This window comes from Hemiscyllium ocellatum, chromosome 8 (genome assembly GCF_020745735.1).
Source record: "Hemiscyllium ocellatum isolate sHemOce1 chromosome 8, sHemOce1.pat.X.cur, whole genome shotgun sequence".
In the NCBI taxonomy this organism is placed as follows: domain Eukaryota; kingdom Metazoa; phylum Chordata; class Chondrichthyes; order Orectolobiformes; family Hemiscylliidae; genus Hemiscyllium; species Hemiscyllium ocellatum.
In genome coordinates this window covers 76,139,246-76,158,437 of record NC_083408.1, presented here as the reverse complement: position 1 = coordinate 76,158,437, position 19,192 = coordinate 76,139,246, and the positions used below count along the sequence as shown (strand labels likewise).

The following is a 19,192-nucleotide window of genomic DNA, read 5'->3' as shown; positions in this document are numbered from 1 at the left end:
GGATTAGCCATGGGAAATGTAGGGTTACAGGGATGGGATGGGTCTGGGTGGGATGCTCTTCAGAGGGTCGGTGTGGACTCAATGGTCTGAATGGCCTGCTTCCACACTAGGGATTGTATGGTTCTAGAATTAAAATTGCACTTCTTTATAAATGTAAGATCAAATGGCACATCTGTGGTTTTGACCTTTAATGCTATTCCAATTTTAAAAAATCCTAACTTTCTCTCCATTCACCATAAAGTCGTACAAAACAATATCTGTGGAAAATAACCCCAAAGTTTAGCTTTAAGTTAGCAACAAAGATGATTTTAGTGATCTTAATTTGTTGCTCATCAAATACCCAAGTTAAATTCTACAGTGGCATTAGGGTTGTCTGTAGTTAATCTTTCCTTGAAACAAGACAGCAATGATTTTAGTGACTGGGAGAAGCTTGCTAATACTTGATGACATAACTTGTTAATTATGCTGCATCATGCTTTGACTTGCAGTACCTTAATGATGAAGTAATGACAGCCGAGATGAAAAGAAGCAAATTTAAAGAAAGTTCTTCAGTAGTAGCTAAATCTACTTTAAATGCACTCCAACTATGGCGTATATCCTTCCTTAAACAAGGGAACCAAGATGTGCATACAAAATATCCAGCTACTGTGTCAACTAGGTTCCGCACAATTGAAGTAGGACATCTTTGCTCCTGTACTCTTATTCTCTTACAGGAAAGGCCAACATTCTGCTTGCCTTCCTAACTGCAACTACACTTGCAGATTAGCTTTCAATGACTTATGAACAAGGATACCAATGTTCATTTGGACAGAAATGGTAAAAGATTGGGAAGTATTCAAGAAACATTCCATACCTCTGCATAATGGCCATGTGGTGCAAGTGCTAAACTGACCTGGCACACAGACGTATGACAGGATGTACACGCTGTCACCTGAGGTCTGCTGTTTAGCAGGGGCATTTGCCTGGTTGTCTGACTGGCAAATGGCAATGCAAGACACAGCCATCTCACCCGAATCTACCACTTATCTTGATAGCCATGCTGTTCAGAGCCTGTTGAGATTCCAACCCAAAGTAATTATTTAGCTTCTCTGCCATTTCCCTATTTCTAATTGTAAATTCTCACATTTCTACCTGTAATGGACCCACATTTGCCTTTGCCAATCTTCTCCTTTTAACTCAGCAGTGACATCTTTTAACAGTCCATCTTTATCTTCCATGCTAGCTTACATTCATTCTATGCTACCTTGATCAGTTTCTTGGTTCTCCTTAGGTGAATGTGAAAATGCTCCAAATTCTCAGGCTAACTACTTTTTCTGCAACTTTTTTAGCCTCTTCCTTTGATCTCATGATGGGTAGAATGAGGTACTAAGGGTAAGCTGAATAGGGAAAGACTGCACTTATTCAGCACAAGTTCCAAAGAAATGAGCTCCCTTCTTATCGCATAAGTTGCACAGGAATTTGCTAACAATGGCATCAAAGGCAACAGGCCACCAGAGCATACCCAGACCACCATGACCAAATCCCACCACTAACCTCCCAAAAAGCTACCCAAAAATAAGTGTTCAGCAAATACTGAGACCACATGTTGCATCAGTATTTCTTCCAAGTTATCTAAATGACAAAATAACTATTAGAACAGATGTCTGCAAACCTTTGATTTATTTTGATATATACATATATAAAAGGTACTACTTCACAAATCATGAACTTGCACTGTTACGTTGAAGTGTATGTGTAAACTACATTATGATTATATTACCAATTTAACAGCCCGGATTTATTCTGGAGTAAACGTAATTCTAACATTTTATTACAAATCTGAAAAATACATCCAAGGAGAATTCAGCTTGTATGCTTGAAACAACAATTAAACCCACTGACAACCCTGGAATCAGTTCCCTTACTTCTGTTAGTACTGGAAAGATCTTCGTAATGCAGAAATTAAATTTACTCTGACAGAACATAAACATTTCACGTGGGCAGCTAGCACAGCTTCAGGGGTTAGAAATCAATATTATTGTTTTAAATAATTTAGACTGTGCAAAGTAATATTTATGTCTTTTGTGATTTGGTTAATGTAAGAAATCAGCATGTAAAGTAAATGCATACAGGTGACCAGAAGATAATTACTGCATATATACTGTCTATACTGTAGGACATGTGTAATAACAGGAAACTTTTTCAGAAAATAAATAGTCAACTCTACATTCTATTGGTCTCAAATAGAGTATTTCAATTAAATTATTAATATTAGGGATTTTGTTTGCTTATTGACCTCAACATTTGGATCTGATCAAAGATCATCTGCTGTGTTGCAGAACCTTCTTTAAATATCATAGTCATTTGTGTTTAATGTTTAATCAGCAACTGACCATTTGGAGGGAGTAGTCTTTTTTAAGTTGGAATACTGGTTCTAAAGCCCATAAAACTTTTATTTAAACGGCAATAATTTAAATCATTTGCAAAGAAAAAAGTGTTCATTGAATGTTGATCAATCAAAAATGAGATTATTCTTGAACTGAGTAGTTTGGAAGTATTTTGCATAGTTACTATAATTTTAAAGAAACATAATCTATATTGTAGAAGTTAATTTTTTCAAAGACTAGCTCATAGAACATACAACAGTCACATGTTTAGTACCATGACTGACTAATCAGCTTGAGAATTTTTTAATCAATTTTCATGGAATGCAGCAGATATCAAAGAACAACTTAGGATTGAACAATGTTGACTTACTACGTAACCCCCATTGGAAGAATGTTTAAAAGGATTAATTCACAGTTTCTAAAAAAAAAGGGAGGTTCTGATTTTAAAGACCCAGACTCTGAAAGTTCGTCAAGACATCAGAAAAATTAGAGCATTACAGCAGTCGAATGGAGGGAGAAAAGAATATCTTGAATATTAGGAATGTCATATCTTAGATACATAATGTTACTACAGTCAGAGAAAACTTGCAAAATAATGTAATAAAATGTTAATGATATTTTGATAAATTCTGCCTATTTAATTTCATATAAGCAGAACTTTCAGCAATGCAATGATTAGAAATTAACACAATGAATGGAACTAGAAATGGTGACCCTTCTGGAACCGCCATATTGATCTATATTGGTTAAAGTCAGACCCTTTAAGTGAAACAGAGTGACTTCTTTTGGGCAGACTGGACCAGCCAGCATTATTAAATTCATTTGTATGTGAACAGTGACTGGCAGTGAAGCAAGAGTATTGAGGGGAAACAGAACATGCTGAGAAACTAGCAGGTCTGGCACAATCTGTGGGAGAAAATAAAAATAACAGTCCAAAGGTTATTCTTCGGAAAGTTCCAAGCTCTATTTCTCACAACAAATGTTGCCAGACTTGCTGAGTTTCTCCAGAACCTTCTGTTCCTATTTCAGATTTCCAGCATCCACAATATTTTGCTTTCAGAAAATATTGAAAATAAGTTGGAGGAAAATAAAAATAAGAGGAGAAAGAAAATACAGACTTTCCAATGGCCCCGGTTATAGTCCTATTTTCCTTATTCCCCTTACCCCTTCCTTGCAGATTATATAGTTGCAGAACGATTGAGGAAGATGAGGTGCAAAAATGATTTCCATTCTGCGTAGGACAGTCCCAGAATTCAAGATACAGGCTTTGTTGTCAGGAAATTTGCCTTCAACACAGAGTTGTGTCCGACTAACCATTAGCCTCATCAAGAGCTGATTGGACCAAGTCACACCCAGAGCTGGTAGCACTTTTTTATCTAATAAGCTAGAAAACAATTGTAACAGACATAAATACAGCAATATAATCACACATTTATAAAATACAGCCCTTCCTCTCAAAAGATTACTATGCAACATTCTGAATAACCTTAAATATTGCATGCTTCACAAATCTAACAAGTTTCTTTCTCAAATAAATCATCTTATACAACTTTGAGGAATTTCAGTCTTCTGTTTCTTCCTCTTCATTTGATATGTAGACTTAAGAGGTCCTGAGTGAACAAACGAGTATCTTCCTGGCTCTACATGTGAGGAAGTTCCTCATTATTGCTTCAGCCCTTACTTTGTTGACTTGTCTGAAATCACAACTTAATGCAGAAATGGAAAGAGGACAAATGCATGGTTTTCTACTCTGACACAAAATATTGATATTGATATTTGCTGTGTGGAGATTTATTATAAACCACAGTCTACAACAGGCAAATATATAGGGATCTATTTTAGTTTACAATTGCAAAAATGTAACAGTTTCAATCAGATAGAAGACAAAATAGATGAAATGTTCAAAAGCATAACTCAAGATCCAACTTTCAAAAGGCATTTGAAGATACTGCTTAGGAAGATAGATGGTTTAAATACCAATGGAGTACTGGGCAAGGTGAGAGAAAGCACAGCCAACAAGGAGAATAATGAGATAGGGAGAGGGATGAGTAGGGGATGAGACCAGATTTGAAAAAAGGAGTTAGCACAGGACTTAAGGGCTTAAAAGTGAAGAGATTTTAAGTGGCAAAGTCATAGAATAACATGTAAATAAGTACAGAAATCCTGAAGATATTTTGACACCTGTAGAAATCACTCAAGGTCCATGTCAAATTGTTATGACCCGGTGTTAGACAGCGAACCAAAATGTAGAAGGATAAGTAATAAGTTTGCAGATGGCACAAAAATCGTTGGTGTTGATGATGAGGAGGAGGATTATCTCAGGCTACAGTCTGATATTGATCAGCTGGTAAATTGTGCAGAGTAGTGGCAGATGGAATTTAATCCTGTAAGTGGGAGGTGTTGAATTTTGAGAAAAATATGGAAAGGATATACACATGAATGTGGGTCCCTAGGGAGTATTAATGAATGTAGGGACCTTGGTGTACAAGTTCATAATACTCCTGAAGGGGTCAGCACATGTGGACAGAATGGTGATGGCTGTAAATGGAATGTTTGCTTTCATTAGCCAGGATATAGAATACAGGAGGAAGGAAGTCTTGCAACAAATTTATAAAATATGGTTTGGCCACAGATGGAATACTGTGTGCAGTTCTGGTGACCACATTATTGGAAGGATTGAAAAAGTGTGCAGAGGAGATTCACCTGGATGTAGCTTGGGACGGAAAGTCTCAGTTGTGAGGAGAGACTGTGTTTATTTTCCCTGGAACAGAACAGGCTGAGGAGTGATTGAGAAACACAAAATTATAGTAGTTAGAGAACAGAGTAGATTGTCAGAATCTTATCCCCATGGCAGACATGTCTAAAACTAAAAAGGGCATAAGTTTAAGGTGAGAATTAAGTGGTTTAAAGGAAAATAAATTTTCAATAAGAGGGTGGTAGAAATAATGGAACATGCTGCCTGGAGGGTGGGAGAGGAAGGTATTCTAGTAACATTTAAGAAGCACCTGGGTGGGCATTTAAAATGCCAGGACGTAGTAAACAATGGACCAAGTGCATGTAAATGGGATTAGTGTAGTTTAGTGGTTGTTGTTTGGTATTAACATAATAGCCAAAGGACCCGTTTCTGTGCTGTATGACTATGAAGTCAGGCTTTCAACCTCTCTACGCAACACAGTAAAATTAAAACCTTCAAAAATTCTCAAAATTGACCCTAATAGTTCCTAACTAGACTTTTTGCATAACTAATCCCAGATTCTGTGAATAATCAACTCTAGACACTGGTTTGTATTTTAAACAAAAGACATGGAAATTTATTAGCAATATAGAAACTTTAGGAGAGAAAAATTAGATAAAGTAATCTGATTAGTCAATGCTACAAATCCAAAAACCTTTGTTTTCCGCCCGTTCACACAAAAGGAGATACACAGTCAAACAAACACAGTTAAGGCAAAAATAAAAGAAAACAACAAAATTGGCCAGATTACTCAAATAGTTTTCATAACGTGTTGTTCCACAGGCATAAATGGTGGTTTCTTGGTTGATTTTCTGAAGATGTTGATCAGGGTCACCTTTACAGTTAATTTGGATAAAAGTGGTAATAATTATAACAGTCTTCTATTCTTTGAGCTTCCAAGAACTGCTCATAGGAGGTTAAATAAGGAGCTTTCAGCTTTTTCTGCATTGCAGCAACAGCTGGATTCCTTCTCTGCAAAAACACTGTCCAAAACCCAATCCTCCCTGATAGGCTGTCACCTCCACGAGGTCCCAATTGCCATTCAACATCTGCCATCTGCTTGAGCACAAAGTCTCTGCTAGACTTGCTGGAACTAATTCCCAGGTACCAACCTCATCAATAGCCAACCTCTGCTATCTGTTTAAATATAATGCTCTTCTCCAGTGACAAAACATCTGCAGAACGCTTTGATCAGAAGTGCAGTTGCAATTAATTTCCAGGCTGAGCCTCATGAATACACAAAACCTTGTTTGGTCTGTGTTCCTTTTAACACAAGTTGTTACTCAAAGCCCAAAAATTATCTTTAGTTCCTAGTTAACTGCTGTAAACTAAAGCTGATAAAAGAATAAAAGAAAAATCAACAAAAATCAGCAAGGGTTCAAATAAAACGGTGAAAGAGATTTGGTACAAAGCAGCTATGAAATTTACTCATTCAGTTAGGGATTATGAAAATTAGGTAATCATTGAGAATATGTAGCAAAGTTAAGTCTAGAAATGGCAGAAACATGAATTAGTGTTTTACCCCATTAATTACCAAGCTGTCAAACTTCTTTCAATCAAAGTGATGGACAGTGTTTTAAGTAGAGGGATAGTCTTTTCACTGATATTCCATTTGGGTTCCACTAGGGCCATTCAGTCTTGTCCAAACATGGACAAAATAACTGAACCCCAAAAGGTGAGGTGAGAGTGATCCCATGACATTAAGGCAGCACTTGACAGAGTATGGCATCAAGAAGCCTTAGAAAAACTAGAGTCAACAGGAATCAGGATAAAACTAAGTTGGTTAGAATCATACCGAACACAAAGGAAGATGGTTGTGGTTTTTGGAAGTTAATCATCTCAACTCCAGGGTATCACTGCTGGAGTTCCTCAGGTTATGTCCTAGGCACAACCATCTTCAGTTGTTTCAATGTCTTTCCTTCCATCATTAGGTCAGAAGTGACGAGTCGATAATATTCAGCACCATTTGCCACTCCTCTGATACTGAAGCAGTTGGTATTGCAGCAAAACCTGGACAACATCCCAGATGGAAAGTAACATTCAGGGTCATTGCCTGGCACCTGTGAACCATGTCCAACAAAGAAGAATGGTTCGATTGCCTCTTGACGATGAATGGCATTACCATTACTGAATTCCCAACTATAAACATGCTGTGGATTACCAATGGCTGAACTGAACCAGCAATATAAATACTGTGGCTACAAGAGCTGGTCAAGGCTAGGAATCATTCATCAAGCTCAGCACTACTTGTATTCCCAATGCCCATCCAATAACTATGAGGCACAAGGCAGGAGAGTAATGGAATGTACATCATTGACATATTAACCAACACCTTCAACATTCACTCTCTTCGCTGCAAAACATAATGGTAGCATTGTACATCAACTACTAGATGCACTGCAATAACTCATCAAGACTACTCCAATAACACTTTTTACACTTGGAACACCAAAAAGGTAACAGGTACTGCAAGTTCTCTTCCAAACCACACACTATCCTGACTTGGAATTATATCATGATTCTTCACTATTGTTCAGTCAAAACCTTGGGATTTCCTTACTTAACAGTACCACTTGAAGGACAGCAGCAGTTCAAAAAGGCAGTTCATTACCACCTTCTCAAGGGCAAATCTGGCTGAGCTAGTGACCTCCACAATGAAAGAACGAATAAAGGAAACATTGTAGTAGGGATGGAGACAGGGGTCATTATGCAAATGAAAATAGGTTGCCATGTTAACTAGATATGGGAACTAAAAGTCAGCATTTATCAATAAGATATAGAATTATTTTGGATTATGTTGGATTGATCTTGTGCTGGCACTGGCAGCCAGGAAGGAATGTGTTTAGTGGCTAGCTGTGCAGTTTTACAACAAATAAACAATATGGTTTTTGATCTGCTCACGTTTGAATCACACATGACTTGCTATTATCCTTTCAGTATCAACAGATATATTAATTCAAGGCTAGAGTTGAAAATAGGGCATAGTCAGCCTACAAAGTACCTGGTAACTATCTAAACAAACTTGAAAATTACAGAACATGTTGCATTGAGGTGCCATATCAATCAAGACCAGGATGCAACCTCAGGCTAGAGAAAATAATAAATAATTCATTTCAGAGTCCATTGAAGATGCATTGGTTGAATGAACATGGATTCAAATAGAAAGAGCACAGCATAGTAAAATAGTTGATGGAAGACAGTCAATATGGAAAGGTACACAGTTCAAACTATAGCTTAGTATGGTTGCAATCAATGAGAATAGGCCTCCAGTCCAAAAATCAACCCTTCACCACCGCTCTCTGTATCTTGCTGTTAAGCCAATTTTGGGTCTAATTGGCAAGGTCACCATGAATCCCATGTGATCTCACTTTACTAATTAGATTACCATGTGGAACCTTGTCAAAGGTTTTACTAAAGTCTAACTAAATAACATTGCCTTTCTGTCCTCAATCCTGGCGGTACAGTGGCACAGTGGTTAGCACTGCTGCCTCACAGTGCCAGAAACTTAGATTCAATTCCCGCCTTAGGCAACTGTCTGTGTGGAGTTTGCACATTCTCCCCTTGTCTGTGTGGGTTTCCTCCGGGTGCTCCGGTTTCATCCCACAGTCCAAAAATGTGCAGGCTAGTTGAATTGGCCATGCTAAATTGCCCGTAGTGTTAGGTGAAGGGGTAAATGTAGGGGAATGGGTCTGGATGGATTGCCCTTTGGAGGGTTGGTGTGGGCTTGTTAGGCCGAAGGGCCTGTTTCCGCATTGTAAGTAATCTAATCTTCTTGGTTACTTTCTCAAAAAACTCAATCAAGTTTGTGAGACACGATTTCCTTTCTACAAAACCATGCTGACTATCCCTAATTATTCCTTGTCTTTCAGATGCATATAAATCCTATCTTTCAGAATCAACTCCAACAACTTACCCACCAAAGTCTGACTCACATGTCTAAAGTTCTCAGTTGTACAGTTGTAAGGTCTCAGTTCTGATATGTTAATTATTTTTGCACTGTCTCTGGTGCTTTCCTGTTCTTATGTAATATGGAGACCAGAAAAATGCATAGTACACCAAATGATTCACAGAACCTTGGTTAGACTACACAATTTCCCTCTTTTTGAATTCTATTCCTCTGGAAATGACCAATGATTTATCCATGATTAACCCCTTGATCCCATCTTGCCTCTACTCCATTTGATCCTATTAATTTTCTCATTCAACAAAAAGAATTCATAACATGCAAACGAAAGCTTTCAGGAAAATATACTTGCCCAAAATTACCCTGAGCCAAATGAGAGTCATTTACCACGTCTGCAATCTGTAAGAGATAAACAGAAAAATTAATTGTTCTTGTTACATTGTCCTAAGCTTACTGGGTTAAATATACTTTATACTCAATTTACTTCAACACTGAAGGCAAGACAGAAATACTAGAGATCACCTTGTGAAGTAAAACAAAATACCATCTCTACAACTTGCAGGTGAAAATGTCTCAATTCTGCACTGGATAAGATCAAAAACAACTTTTATCCTTGCATAGTTTATTTTCTTGACCTAAATTATTGGTTACATAATACAATTATTATAAATGCTTGTGTTTTATCTGCCATGATGAATTGATTACTTTTAATGATACAGCAGCTGAATCATCCTTTTTAATTTTGGTGGTTGAAAAGACTACCATAGTTCCAGTACTAAACAGATGGTAATCATGGCAATTTTATCTACATTTAATATCTATCTCATCTAAAATGTCTAAGACAATATATTTCATAATCCTAGTACATTTTCCATTAAAAACAAAGCCTATTGTCTTGCATTTATCATTTATATTATTATTTTAAGTTTTCAAGATAGGGAGTCAGTGTCAAAGCTGTAATTTATTTCTGAGAGGGGTTTTGAACCATCTTAGTGCCTTTAGTTAGGAACTTCCATGATTTTAATAGTAACAGTATAAAAAGCAGCATTGAGAAAGATTCGGAGGAAAATGTAGAAGTGTTGGTAATATGCGCACCTTGTCCTTTAGTTTGGAAGGGTGCAGGTTAGGAGATGCAAATGTACAAAATGTGTAGTTAAGTGTTTAAATAATGTGAATTAAATATTAGTTTGAAAAGTCATACCTGATTGATGCAGATGACAGGACTACTGAACTGATGGCTGAGGTGGTGGAGCATGGCTCCAATTTTCTGAAGATATTTGGCCTTGGCAATCGAATCGCTGACTCCAAATTCACATCTGAATAAAGCTGCAATTGAATCAATCACCACTAGGCGTATCAAGCCTCGTGACAGTAAGATTGGTAGTCTTTTGCTAATGCAGTGATTTAAGGACTCCTGCCATAAACAAAAAGTAGACATTTTTCTAAAATATACTTAATACAGCACTTTTTATGCTATTTCATGGAATGTGGGGGCCTTTTGCAAGGCCACCATTTGTTGTCTGTGCTAATTACTCTTTACTGCTCTCAGAAATGCATTAGTTCAAAAGTCAACTTGTTAGGTCTGGAGACACATGCAGGCCAGACCAGGTTAGAGTTGGCAGACTGCTTTCCCTAAAGTCTGTTGTTGAGGTAGATGACATTTTAACAACAATCAATGATAATTTCATGGTTACCATTATGTAAATTCCACATTTTCTGAAACTGAACGTAAATTCCAACAACATGTGTGGTGGGAATTGAATCTATGTTCCTAGAACACAAGCCTAAGCCTTGATTACTAGTCTAACAACATTACCACTATATCCCCAAGTCCCTTGTTGCCAATAATTTTATAACTGTATAGTTTGTGAAGAGGCTAATCTGACTTTTTAACATTGGCACAGCACCTTGTAAGGCAGCCCACAAAAATCATGTGACTGCTCTTTTTGATTCACAGTCAAGATGAACTAGTGATTATCTCCATACCAATCACAAAAGGCAACATTAACCTTTGGATAATGGTGGATCTTCAGTTTGGGCAGCCAAATTTCAGAACAAACTCCCACAGTTTGGAATGCCTGTGTTAGTGTATCACACTGTAACCTGTTATCAAATTAAAGCATTTTTTTTTAAGATTAGATTACTTACAGTGTAGAAACAGGCCCTTTGGCCCAACAAGTCCACACCGACCCGCCGAAGCGCAACCCACCCATACCCCTACATTTACCCCTTACCTAACACTTATCATGGGCAATTCACCTGACCCGCACATCTTTGGACTGTGGGAGGAAACCGGAGCACCCGGAGGAAATTTATTCAAACCAATCTTATTACACTAGTTTTTCATTTGGACATTTTTACGATCATGGAAAGTATTACAGGCCAAGGAACTACTTGTTGACATTGCACTTACCACATCTGCAACATGTTCAATAAAAATGTTGTTACCAAACTTAATATTGTTGACAACATCGGGCGGCACGTCAGTTCTTAACATGGATTGAAAGGCAATCAATTCTTGTAATCGTTTATTTGGAAAAGTATCCTCTGTACAAATATACACAGCTCCTGGAAAGATAAGATATTCAACAAGTTCAAAAGAGGTGACTGGAGGAAAAGGCAAAATACTGGACATTTCCCAATGCTCTTAAACAACACAAAGAAAAACAAAAGTAAAAACTGAAGATAGAAACAGTGAAGATTGTCACATTTCATCATCATGAAGATTGTTTTGTAGAACTTTAATCTGTGCTCTGAAAAGTTATGTCCTGGCAAATCAGAGAAATTGTTAACATTATTACAGTCAATGAAATGATCGGCTCACCTATTTTTAACTCTTTCAGTTGGTCACCACAAATAATTTATATAAAATCACAGAATTCCTACAGTGCTGATAGAGGCCATTTGAGCCATTGGGTCTGCACTGACCTTCCAAACAGTATCCCATCCAGACTCACACCAACCCTATCCCATACCCCCACATTTATCATGATTAATCCACCTAACCCGCACACCCCTGGACGCTTTGGGGTAAGTTACATGACCTTTCTATCTAATCTGCACATATTTGGTCTGTGGCCGGAAACTACCTGCTGCTAACTCACTTTGAAAAATTCAATTAACTAGCTCAAAGAATTTAAGGGCACTCTATTCCAAACTTTATTGAGGAAAAAAGTTTGTATTTTATGATCTAGCAAACATCTAACAGATATACACCACATAGGAGGCTGGGGTGGGGAAAGCAGGCTGTTTGAACAGACAGTAAGGTATAGACAGTGCAATTTAAGGTTCTTAAAAGAGTCATTGTAATGCAAAACTTGATTTGGTAAACTTGCAACCTTGATTTCTCTGTGAACAGTGGTTTTTCCAAAAAAAAACTCCACAAAAACATGGATGCTGGAAATCTGAAACAAAAGCACAGTGCTGGATGAACACAGATATAGTAGCATCTGTCGAGAGAAAACTCAGGTTGAGTCCTGAAGCCTATAAGGTACTGAGGCGGAAAACAAGGTGATCTTCCTCAGCTTTTCCAAAGTGCCTTTTCACCATTATTGACTTCTGAGATTGAGAAGAGATGTCAAAAAAACATGTACTCGGTCTATGTTGCTTTCTCTCTCCTTTGTTACTAAAAACAAGCTATTGATATAATTCATTTGCATATTCCAAGTCAAGATCCACTGACTTTTTCAAACTCAAAACTCCTTGGGTAATGTTTCGTCCACAATGTGAAGTTATCATGTGGGTCAGTAAAACAAGAGATGGCAAATTTCTTGATACCCACAAAATTTCAGTGCCTCTTGATTAAAATGATTATTCTATTGGTATCAGTTTTGTATATTCCATGTGGGTTGCTTTGGCTTATCAAATGATTGTAAGAGCCATTTTAGGTTAATAATGTCACATTTTTAAAATAGGTATTAAAAAGTAAAATGATGCTAGTTGAGGACTGATCATCCATTTTTATTGCAATCGTAACAAATTATATCTTTTGAATATAAACTAACTTATCTTGGAAAATATTTCTTGGGCAGTAAGAGAAAAAAAAGTACAAAAACAAGCAAAGGCCACATATATTAAAAAAAAATGCTGTCAATTTTGGATTTTTCAGGCACCTCAAATTCATATCCCTCAACTCACTGATCAATTTTTCTGCAAACGTTTAACCTGGTTATCATCACTATCCAAAGTGACAATCCATTTATTTTCTCAGTCCTTGAAGAAACAATTTAAAGTTTAGCTCATGGTTCCCTGGTACAGCTATATCAACAATTAATTAACACTTAAAAAATACCACATTTTTAAAAAAGTCACTGCCCCCATTCCCTTTGGAGGTTAGACCTTGAGGAGCTCTTAGGTCATCTGCTCCAAATTCATTTTTGACCAGTCAGGTTAAGTTTTACAGCACATCAAAGAATTTGAACGCTGTCTCTCTAGCTTATTGCTATATTTTTAATTTTCTTGCTTCAATCAAAGACTTTCTGAGACTATTATGTTAATTGCTGTAGTTTGACTGAGTTTTAAGGGAGGCAGACCACCTTTCAAGTGTACAGGCTAGCTGTATCTCATGCTAACAGCACCTGTTTCAGGCACCAATGCTGAATATAGAGCCAGCCAGTAGCATATTTCCACTGAAATCATTCTGAACAGCAGACAGAAGTTTAACCAATTGCAACAGTAATCACACATTACAATAGAACTTTACAACAGGCCAATCCAATTTTTTTAACTCATCATGTTTGACTACATAACATTAGTAACCGCACTTCAAACCAATTAGTTGAAGGCATGATAGGAACTATGTAAAGATTCCTGTCATTCTGAACTGAGCCTTTTTCTCCATCCTTTTTATTTTATAGGCCTATTGAGAACAGCTTTGTCTCTCTAAGCATCACATCATAGCAAAAGTTAACTGAAACAGTAAATCAAATATCTGAAACAATTTTGTTTGTACCTGCATCTTGTCCACCATAGCTACATGGGAACTGTACAGACAGGGACAGCTGCATGCAAATTTGTGTCTTGCCTGCTGAACTCTCACCAACTATTTCAGTAATTCCCATTAATGGGATTCCACCTCCAAGTAGTGAGTCCATGACTGGACAACCCATGCTAAGTTTTCGCTTCTGGGTTGGAAAAGGACATTCTCCATTGAATATTTGCAGGGCTGAGGAAAACACGTTGAACAAAAAAAAACTTAGTTTATTGTATATAATGTTACAATTTTAATTATTTAGAAATATTTGTTAGAATCAAAAGCTTAAAGTATAATTTACAGTTGAAGAAGCATATGCACACTAAGATTATAAACTTTGGAAAGATATATACTTTTCAATACACATTGTTATTCTATTTCACTTTAATAATTCAAAGCCATTCTTGCCCTTCTTGTTACTTACAGATCCTAACAGGCAGGAAAGCAGACAATAATTGTATTGGTTAATATCATACTCCACATTACAAGGTGCACAGAAGTAAGAAAATTCAATTCACTAACTTATATTCACTCTTTTGATCCTTCTCAATTATTCACTTAAAGAAAGAAAATATGAAGTTGCATTCAAAGAAAGAAATGATTTGCTTATGGATGCAAGACATTACTAAATGATGTTTAGAAGCACAATCTATTCTGTAATACAATTTGTTCATATGTTCAAGCAGTGAAACCTCGGTTCCTTGTTTGTGAAAAATAATCCTAATTATTTATTCAACTTATATTACCATTACTCTCAAAATTTATTGTTTTTCTGATAACAACTCACTTCTCTCTCTCTCCACAATTTCAAAAGCATTGGTTATCCACAAGCATCTCACCCAATACCTACTTTTATTGTGTAACCCTGCAATGATTTTAGGAGCAGACCTAACCACAAAGAACAATACAGCTGATCACAACTCATTTTTCATATGACATCAGGTGGATGTTTTTAAGAATGCAATCAGGATGGAGCATTTGCAGATTTTGCCCATGCCTTGCTCAAGTGTTAATAAATTAATCATTATGAACTAACTACCAAACCACTAGAAACTAACTTTAGATGTTATCTGCAGCTTGAACGTATGTACCTGTGATTCCATATGACCAGAGACCTGCATTTATCTACTATAAACCCAAGTTGTGTGTTCATATTCTACTTACAGTTAACATTGAAATCTCACAGCTCTGTGGATGGCTTTATTCATAATTCCCTCAATCTCTGTCCAATGAATTTAAACTCAATATCTCAGAGCTAAGCTCTAGATTGGCATTCATCACCATCAGCTACATAAAGGCACATTATTAGAAATTGGAACATAAATTATACCTGCATTGTAATTAAGCTCTGTAAAACTTACAAATTTTAAACGTAACAAATCTGAAGATTTAAGCAAGTGTTATGTAGAAATCTGTTTCGGCAAAATATTAAATTGAAGCCAATTAAAAATCACTGAATATTAAATAACTTTAAGATTCATTACAAGACATCAACTTGTTCAGAGTTTTAGAACAATTTGTGAATTACTGTTAAAACATATTCAAGATATTTTTAAGTGTTTATTTGGCACTGATTTCTGATCTTGCAGAGATATGATTATATTCTAACTTTTACACACCTGTTACCACAGGATCACTCTTTATTGTTGCTGCGACAGTTTTATGCAAATATTGCACATCAGAACTGGACAACTTAGTGAGTCTCTGCAGATCTGGTCCCGAAAGACATAAGATTTCTTTCATTGTTTGGATGTTTGCTATGAGGGAAAAGATTTCTTTTATAGAAATATTACTGCAAAACATACATGACTACGACAAACTAGACCAGAAACAACCATTATTACCAATTGTGCCATGTGGTCATAGAGCTACCAAATTCTATACACAATAATAGGTACATGGCACTAAATCCCTTACCAAAATAACAAATCCTGCTGTTTTTTATTCAATGCAAAACAATAAAATGTCTACTAAACAAAACCATATTCTATATTCATATTTCCATGTTAATAATTATACAAAATTAGATAGATCTGAAACTAACACAGGAGAAAGTGAGGACTGCAGATGCTGGAGAGTCAGAGTCAAAAAGTGTGGTGCTGGAAAAGCACACCAGGTCAGGCAGCATTCGAGGAGCAGAAGAGAATCTCCTTTCCCCCCCACCTCATCCCAGATCCAATCCTCTAACTCAGCAATGCCCTCTTCACCTGTCCTTCCTCCTTCCCACATATCCACTCCAACGTACCCACCGACCTATTACAATTAAGGGCAGCATCGTGGCACAGTGGTTAGCACTGCTGCCTCACAGCACCAGGGACCCAACTTCGATTCCAACCTTGGTGATTGTCTGTGTGGAGTTTGTACATTCTCCCCATGTCTGTATGGGTCTTCTCTGGGTGCTCTGATTTCCACCCACAATCCAAAGATGTGCATATTAGGTGAATTGGCCATGCTAAATTGCCTATAATGTTAAGGGATGTATAGGCTAGGTACATTAGTCAGGGTAAATATTGAGTAACAGGGTAGGGGAACAGATCTGGGTGGGTTACTCTTTGAAGGGTCGGTGTGTACTTGTGAGTCACAGGGCCTGTTTCCACACTATAAGGATTCTAAGTTACTTTCTTAAAAAAAACTTATCACTACACCTTCCCTTTTGGTCACATCCCCACTATTTATGTCTCAGCCCCCTTATCCCTCCACATTCCTAAAGGGCATGTCCAAAACATTAATTCTCCTGCTTCTCAATGCTGCCTGACCTGCTGTGCTTTTCCAGAGCCACACTTTTTTGACTCAAACTAACACAATTAATTTCTCTCATATTCTACAGGTCTAGCAGCATCTGTGGAGAGAAATAATGTTTCAAGTTTGGCATTAATCTTCTGACGAAAAGTCAATTGAAGGACCGTGTTCATGGTTTGAAGTTGTTGATCAAAGTGTTGAATTCTGAATTTTGTAGTGTGTCCACATGAAAAATGAGTAGCTGTTCCTCCAGCTTGTGTTAGGGTTGCACTGCAATAGGCCTAGGACAGAAATGTTAGCATGTTGTCTTGTAATAGGAAGTAACCACAAGTTTGGGGTGAAAGTTGAAAAGCTGAGCTATATTGCACAAAGAAGTCACCCAGTCAGCTTCTAGTCTTGCTTCTCTCAAGGACACCATAAATAAATGCAAACTACTGAAAAAGCTGGAAATCTGAAATAAAAAAAACAGAAATTGATGGAAAAGCTCAGCAGGTCTAACAGCCTTCATGGACATAGAAAAACGCAATGAAAGTTGAGCTCAAATCACTTCAGAATTGAAGGAGACCGCATTGTGAGCACTGAATATAACAGACTAGGCTGAAAGAAGAACAATGAATCATTGCCTCAACTGAAAGGTATTTGGGACGTTGGATAGTGAGGAGGGAGCAAGTAAAGGAGTAAATGCAAGTAGGAAGGTATTAGATGACACCACTCCCATGTTTTTGCAGCACTTTATTATTATTATTCAGTGTTTCAGTTCTTTGCTTTTCATTTCCATTTAAATATTACTCAATATTGGGTTAACATTACCAGCATTACATCTTTTACGTTCATTCACTGATTCTAGTTGCAATTGTACAGGACCTTAGTGAGACAACATGTAGAGCTTTGTGTGCAGTTTTACCTGAAAAAGGGTTTATCTGGCTATGGGGCCAATGCAATAAAGTGATTCCTGACTAATTCGTGATGTATGTAAAGAGACTAGATCAGTTGGACTACTGGAGTTTAGAAGAATAAGGTGATCTCATTGAATCCTAAAAAATTCTAAAAGTACTGGACAGGATAACCACAAGGAAGATGTCCCTGATGACTGGAAAGTCCAGAACCAATGTGTCAAAGTTTAAGGACATAGGGTAGGAGAAGGTACCGTATTAGGGCAGAATTTTCTTCACCCAGATTAGTGATTCTGTGGAATTTTCTGCGACAGAAAGTGGTACAGACCAAAACATGGCTTTTTTTTAAAAAAGATGTAGTTCTCAAGGTTAAAGCAATGAAAGGGCTATAGGGGGAACGTGGTATTGGATGATCAGTCATGATCATATTGAATACTAAAGCAAGACTCTAAGGGCCAAGGACCTATTTTCTATATTTCCGTGAGGCTTCCTGACACGCAGTTTGAATTACTCACAAACACACCTCGCTTAACGGCAGCCACCACTTTAGGATTCAGATCTAAGTGACTCCAGTCCATCGCGGGCTCCCCCAGCATCAGTGAGTGAACCCGGCCGCGAGACCCATTGGAAGCTGCAGCAGGAGGTAACGGTGAACGCGCGAGCTGGGGGTCATGGGTCACTGTAACTGCCCCTCCCACAAACACAACACGGCGCCCTCCCTCAGTATAATCGCGGGGGCGGGGGAAGCTCTCCAGTCCATAACAAATACTACTGAAAATAATCGCATTTCCTCAACCTCTCGTTTATTCCATTACATATTTCAACAATCTTATTCTGTTCAACTGTTTATTGTAGCTCTCCATCCTAAAGCTCGGGGCCATTTAAAGGACGATGATTCGCCCATGTTACGGCTCACGCCGACATCACAATACTCTGTTATTTGATTGGCTCATATAAAGGACAACGCATGGTTGAGTGGTCAATAATTGACAACGCCGCCAGGGAGAGTCTCGAAGGATTGGCTGAAGCGTTGTGATGGAGATGCGTGATCGGGTTGGATGGTGTTTGAGACATCAGGGGTCTGATTGACTGCGATATGAGGTACCCAGGTCTGATAGGCTGTTGTGTGGACTGTCTGAGCTGATAGACTACAATTTCAGACATCTGCGTTCTGATTGGAGTCTTTGTGCGATGTCCGGATCTGATTGGTAGTTGGCGGGAAACCTGGGTTTGTTGGCTGTGACGTGTGAAAACTGGGTGTGATTGGCTGTGTTGCAAAACCTCAGTGTGATTGGCTGTGGGTTGCAAAACCTGGTTGTGATTGGTTGTGGGTTGCGAAACCTGGTTGTGATTGGCTGTGGGTTGCGAAACCTGGTTGTGATTGGCTGTGGGTTGCGAAACCTGGTTGTGATTGGCTGTGGGTTGCGAAACCTGGTTGTGATTGGCTGTGGGGTGGGAAATCTGGTTGTGATTGGCTGTGGGGTGGGAAACTTGGGTGTGATTGGTTGTGGGGTGAGAAACACGGATCTGATTGGCTGTAGGGTGGGAAACTTGGATGTGATTGGCTGTCCTGTTAAGGAGTCA

The 19,192-nt window shown here is 37.8% G+C and overlaps 1 protein-coding gene across 2 annotated transcripts; it reads right to left on the bottom strand.

Annotated features, from left to right (window-relative positions):
• Positions 1-1,707: 1,707 nt before the first annotated feature.
• xrcc3 (X-ray repair complementing defective repair in Chinese hamster cells 3) lies at positions 1,708-18,303 on the bottom strand. Of its 2 annotated transcripts, XM_060828477.1 has the most exons (7): positions 18,132-18,302; positions 15,596-15,733; positions 13,956-14,168; positions 11,418-11,572; positions 10,206-10,418; positions 9,357-9,403; positions 1,708-3,750 (listed from the first exon to the last, which is right to left on the bottom strand). In XM_060828477.1, the coding sequence occupies exons 1-7, from the start codon at positions 18,202-18,204 to the stop codon at positions 3,501-3,503; spliced, it is 1,089 nt and encodes a 362-aa protein (XP_060684460.1). In that variant the 5' UTR covers positions 18,205-18,302; the 3' UTR covers positions 1,708-3,500. The 2 variants fall into 2 exon arrangements, with proteins under 2 accessions (XP_060684460.1, XP_060684461.1); XM_060828478.1 differs by lacking the exon at positions 15,596-15,733 and having other exon boundaries at positions 18,132-18,303.
• Between the last annotated feature and the right edge of the window lie 889 nt (positions 18,304-19,192).